Source organism: Solea solea, chromosome 9, assembly GCF_958295425.1.
Source record: "Solea solea chromosome 9, fSolSol10.1, whole genome shotgun sequence".
NCBI lineage: Eukaryota > Metazoa > Chordata > Actinopteri > Pleuronectiformes > Soleidae > Solea > Solea solea.
Genome location: NC_081142.1, coordinates 5,327,605 through 5,333,604, shown reverse-complemented (window position 1 = coordinate 5,333,604; position 6,000 = coordinate 5,327,605). Strand labels below are relative to the sequence as shown.

At 39.3% G+C, this 6,000-nt stretch overlaps 1 protein-coding gene across 1 annotated transcript; it reads right to left on the bottom strand.

The window, feature by feature from the left end:
- Positions 1-3,303: 3,303 nt before the first annotated feature.
- On the bottom strand, positions 3,304-5,107 carry foxq2 (forkhead box Q2). The gene is made up of 2 exons (XM_058639115.1): positions 4,258-5,107; positions 3,304-3,800 (listed from the first exon to the last, which is right to left on the bottom strand). The coding sequence occupies exons 1-2, from the start codon at positions 4,741-4,743 to the stop codon at positions 3,426-3,428; spliced, it is 861 nt and encodes a 286-aa protein (XP_058495098.1). The 5' UTR covers positions 4,744-5,107; the 3' UTR covers positions 3,304-3,425.
- Between the last annotated feature and the right edge of the window lie 893 nt (positions 5,108-6,000).

Here is a 6,000-nt window from a genome sequence, read left to right as displayed (position 1 = left end):
AAAAAATATAGACATTTAAATAAAAACATATCCATAAATAATGAGGCTGTCAAAGTCTCGATGAGTCAAATAAAATAAGAAGAATAATCAAAAAGGGAAAAAGGACACACTTCCATTCAATGCTTCCCTGTTACACACATTCGCTTGCACCTTGCGTCATCTAGTGGTCAGACGAGATGCTCTGCTCGGTTTTTCTCGTCTCTCCTCTTTCTCCACGGGTGAAAGAGGGGGGGAAAAAACCCCACTCGTCTGCTTTTGTCTCCGGGGAGCTGCGGTCGATGCCTCGTCCAACCATATGTCTGATCGCAGCTGCCAATCAACAGGTCAACGCGACCCCGGGGAGGCAGACACTGGTGGGGAGAGATCAAACACTGGACCTCAGGGATGACAGATGCAGATGAAAAAAAAAAACAAAAAAAAAAGGCAATAAAACATCGCTTCAAAGATGGCAACGGTGCACGGGGAGGCAAATTATTGTTAACAGTAATCTGCAGAATAGCGCCTCGCATTCTGATCGATTGACTATTATGGAGCCTTTGAAGGTAACGCCAGACTATTGTTCGTGGTGAGAGACAACCAGAAAATAGCAGCTGCTTTTGGTTCAACTATAGCGCTTCCTCCTAAGCCTCAAATACTACTTACTTCTGTGCAATCATGCTTTCTAATAGACTCGCAATTTGGACTCCTCCAGGCTTTAAGGCCTATTAAGAGTCACCCATGCAGCTGCAGTCGCACCACGAAGAAACACCACAAAAAAGAAGCAAATAATTAAGTGAATAGCGTCAAATAAAAGGAAAATTAACGTTAACGTTTTTGGATATTGGTTGCTCTTAAGGGGTCTGGAAATATAAGCCATTATATTTATCATGAATTATCACCTTTTCCTCAAACTCTGGATCTACATTTTATTTAATTAAATGTAATGTGATTTACATTTTATACATTTCCTCTAGCATTTTAAGTATGTGCTTGGTGTGGGAAATGTTTGAATAACTGTTGCTATGAGTGACTGTATCTAATATAATAATAACACCAGGTTTTTCCAGTAAATCTTGATTGAATCAAGTGGTTTTATTCAAATATACTGCACACAATAGAAGCTGAACCTGCATTGAATTGCTGTGTGTCTCTCTGATCTATAGTTGCATGTGTATAAGTTCAAGCAAGGGTTTTCATCCTATTTATGTTGTGTGAACTGTTATATGTTGTCAAAATCGATGAGATGCATGTAAGCTAAAGGGAATCAGCTTTGGAATGCTGCTGCTGCTGCTGCTGTAAATGTGTTGTATTAAAGCGCAGCCATAATGTTGCATCGCCATCTCAGCCGGGCTGATCTGCTTAGCTCACTCTCTGTTAATCAGGAACTAATCTTTGTTCCTTAATCTACGGCCTCATTACACTCCCTCCACACATCTCATTAGATTAACAGAATGACATGAACACACACGTGACCTCAATCTGACACCTAATAAATTATTATTCTTTTTTTTATTGGCTTAATTTTAACCCTTTTCTGTATGTGAAAATATAATAGAAATGTTCTTAATTAGTTACTTACATGCAATGTGTGTCTGCAGGAGTCACATATGTGTGTGAACTGTACTGTGTGTGTGTGTGTGTGTGTGTGTGTGTGTGTGTGTGTGTGTGTGCAGCAAACATATGCAACCAAATTAAAGCCCCAAAGCTGGTAAATAGAAGAGGATTTGATGCAGAGAACTATTCATGGGAATTAAGCAAATTAGATCTCCAATTAGCAGCTGACATTGAATAGGAAGATTTGGTGCACAAAAATTAATTAGATGGATTTGTCATTGTTCTAATGAACATCGCCAGAGAAATAGCTGTTGTGAATAACCCTCTTTCTCCCTCTCTCTGTCTCTCTCTCTGTCTCTGTCTCTCTCTCTCTTAAGCCTTATCCCTCTGACATATTGTTTGTCTACTCCGCATCTAATTTCACGTCAACTACTCTGTTAATCAAATATTCAATAATTTGCGAATAAGAAGTCCACATGAGCCGAGACAAACAAACTTCAGAAAAGTCAATGTATGACCTAATCCTCTTTGGCTGGAGCACGGGGGAGGTAAATGCCAACCTTTACAAGTCAGAGAGGAATTTCCCTATTGATGTGAGAGTTGGACAGGAGCAAAACTGACTTGATTCTCGGGGCATTATATCTTTAATCTTTAATTGAATTGTTCCTGGTCTAAAGAGAGTTTTTATTGTTTTTTAGAGTGTATATGTCTGTGTGTGTGTGTAGTGTAGTGTTCTATAGTTCAGTTTATTAAGTGTACTTTACATATTGGCACAAACATATTTATACTAATACCCTAAAAAACCCATGCACCCTCCTCCCTCCAATAAATGAGCACCTCTCTCTCTGCCTCCTTCCCTTTCCTCTGCTCCCTTCATGCGGTCCCTCTCTTTCTGCTGCAGCGGCTCCAGATTATGCTGCATGATAAGCTTCCAATTTCTTGAGACTATTTGGGATTGCTCAGATTATCTGGCCTCACATCCTTGGGAGTGAGCTTTGGGAAGTCCGATTTTGACTAAGATTTTGCATCCCAACAGCTTTGACTAATTAGCCTTTAACACTGGGTGGTATTTCAGCACTGGGCTCACTTTTAGTGCAATCTGTGCACACACACACATGCACACGCACACACACACGCACACAGAGATTGAGAGAGAGAAAGAGAGAAAACTTGAATTCATTATGATTTAATGAGACAAAACTTTATTTTTCATATGCAGACATGTGCATTAACATTTCCAAAAAGCCTAATGTAATTTATTTTGCTGAGTCATGTACTTACATTAGCCAAAGATTTACCAACATAATTTAAATTCATAGAAATCCATATTACTATTCAAGGCCTGTGTGTGTTCACTAGTGGTGTGTAATAAGGGTGGGTTAAATGCAGAGGACAAATTCACCGTCACTAATTGGTGTGTGTGCAATAATAATATAATAATTCTAATTCTAATTCTAATGGACTAGTTATTTTTGGTCACCTTTTAATGATATTATCCACTTTACTAATATTCAGTACTACTATTAGTACTCGTTTGCTGCACGTTCTGCCACTGAAGCAGATGCACAGGGGAACCAAACAAGACAACAATATCCATGATCCCATGCTGCTTCCCAACTTCATCTATTTTTTAAATTTTATTTTTTTTGATTGAGAGACACCTAGTGGCTGCAATTAGATACTGTACATTTAAATGATTCTTCTACATTTTATTTTATCAATCAATGTCTAAAACTGAATATAACAGTGATCAAGTTGTAGCGTCAGCTAATGACAATGATTAGAAAAAAAAAAGGATCAAAAATATCTCTTTTACCAAATAATATTTCACACACAAACATTAAGTGTAACAAGGATAACAAACATTTACAACATGGAATACATCAATACTATCAGTGTACAGAGGCCTGCAGGCCCAGGTGAAGATGCATTTGTTGGTGCAAGCAGGAACAAGGGCAGTAATGTCTGAGTGCCGAGCATGACAGAGGCAGTCTTCGGCCAGGATGGCAGCACCAACAGGTCATTAGATGGGGGTGGGTGAGGGCAGGGTGGTAGGAGGAGCTCAGGGAGGAGAGAGGAGGCTGTCCCGACACCCTGCGTGCTCTCCGCCGGACCCTCCGACAGTGATAGTCCCCGTTAGAAAAGTTCTGATAATTAGATGGGTGAATTGCCCAGAAGTGGCCTCTGCCGTCGTCACTGCGGCCTGCTTTGATGAAGCAATCATTCAGAGACAAGTTGTGACGAACACTGTTCCTCCAGTTTTTGTCCTGTTGGAGCAAGAAAACGTTGTTATGGACTGAAAGCAAATCCTGAATGTAAATGAGAAACAGTGGGTGACCCCTTTTTTTTTGGCAGAATACACAGTGTTATGTGTATATGATCACAGTGAGACACGACACCCTAAGTTACCCTTTTAGCATGTCAAACCAGTGATCAACTATAATCAACTAAGCTACATCCAATCTGTTGCTGCACCTGCAGAGGCAGTTTGCAAATAGCAACAGGATTACTTTATTTGTGAGTTTGCCAAGTGGGTCGCTCCCTTTGAAAATGGCTGCCATATTATTCTGCAACTACACTAAACCTTTTGGGCCTTTAGGCTTTAGGTAGCAACCAACAGTTTTGTAGGTTTTACTTTTGATTATCACCTCATTTTATTCTCCAAACTGCCTTTTCTGGGTGCAATATATGTTGTAAGACATAAGAATACGGGTGTAAACATACCTTACTCTTGAAGTAAGGGTAGTGGTCCATGATCCACTGGTAGATGTCACATAGCAGAAGTTTCTTTAGCCTGGATGCCAGGATTGCCTCAGAGATGAGTGTAATGTAGGACTGGTTGGGTTTGTTTGCAGATTCCTCTGAAGCGCTGCGTATGGACGTGGTGGTTTTGGTGGTGGTGGTCATCACGTCCTCCTCCCCCTCTTGTTGCACTTCATCCCCCTCCTCTTCTTTGACGTTCCTTCCCTCAGAGTCTACCTCTGACCTCTGTAGCTGCTTCTCTTGTATCTCAGGACGTATCCCCACCTCCTTGGGTTTAGGATTCTGATGATTAAGCAAGTCGTTCGCTGTCTGCACTGCCATAAGACTTATTGTTGCTTCTTCCTTAGAACCTTTGACTCCTTTATTGAACAGAAGGTAGTCAATAGTGAAACTCAGTCCCAGACTTTCCCTGATGCTGGTGCAGCTGCTTCTGTCCTCCGTTGTCATTTCTGAGTTAAGATCTCAGACTCGTTACAGGCGTCTAATTGGTCCCAAACTGACTGACTGTTGCTATTAGATGATAAATGTAATCGTCTCTCACCAAAGTCCTCTAAGAATTGTTTGTCAGAATTTCACAACATGATTATCTTCTTACCCTGCTTTAACCCAGCGCCTCGTATCTTTTGCAGATGTAGATCACTGATAAAGATGAGCCTCTCAACTGTGGTTAACCCTGATGCTCTCATGAGTGACACAATCTTAACCTTTGGAAATTACGTAGGTTTTTAAGATTAAACGGAATCTCTATGTTAGCCAACAAAGTTTAAGTATCGTTTTCGTCTCTGATAACTTAACCTAACCAAAACCTCCCTCACAGCATCCAACAACCTTTTGCTCCTGAATCAAAGAGCTGTGCTTCACAGTTGTGACGGTGACTATTTATATGAGTGTGAATTTATCCCTCACAGAAAGGGGCAAAGGAAGCACCAGGGAGCCCCATGTAGGGGGTCTCAATGTAGGCGGATTTTTTTTATTAACCTAAGCAAATCTTGTAATTACGGGAGATTAAACACTTAAGATTTAGTGAGACATGGTGGGTGCAATGGGTGAACCATGTATAAGGCCTTGTAGATCCTGTCAAAGTTGTTTTGTCTCAAAAATTACCTCAGTTACCCCAGAGTTCACTATTTTCTTTTCCTGTTTTTAATATGAACCTTTTTACATTGTGTCTCCTGTGACTTTTTTTTTCCAGTTCTTGCCATATTTTAATATAAAATACACTTCTCTATATTGTACCCACTGAAAATGTTTGTTTTTCATATACAACAGCTGAATTATTATATACAGATTATTTCCTGTTTTGTCTTTCTTCGGATTTTACTGATTGTGTCTGTGTATTTGATCTCATTTTGTTTCTTTAGTGTTAAAATTTGTTTTGATTGTGATGCTGTTTTAATGTCAGCAGTTATTTGAGGTTATTTTTGGTTCATTTAAAAAAATAGTGGACTTTTTGTACAGTTCTCTTCACGTTACATATCCTGTATATTGAAGATATTTGTTTTCCTATTTTTATATTTTCCCTATTTTTATATTGTTCCTATATTTATATTTTTCCTAGTTACATATATATATATACATATATTTATGTTTATATTGTTCTTATACTTTCATATGCCTATATGGAAGTATTGCAGCTTAACTAATTTATTGTGTTTTTCCAGATCCAAACTTCCCTGCTGTGAAACTACTGAAGGATTATCTCGT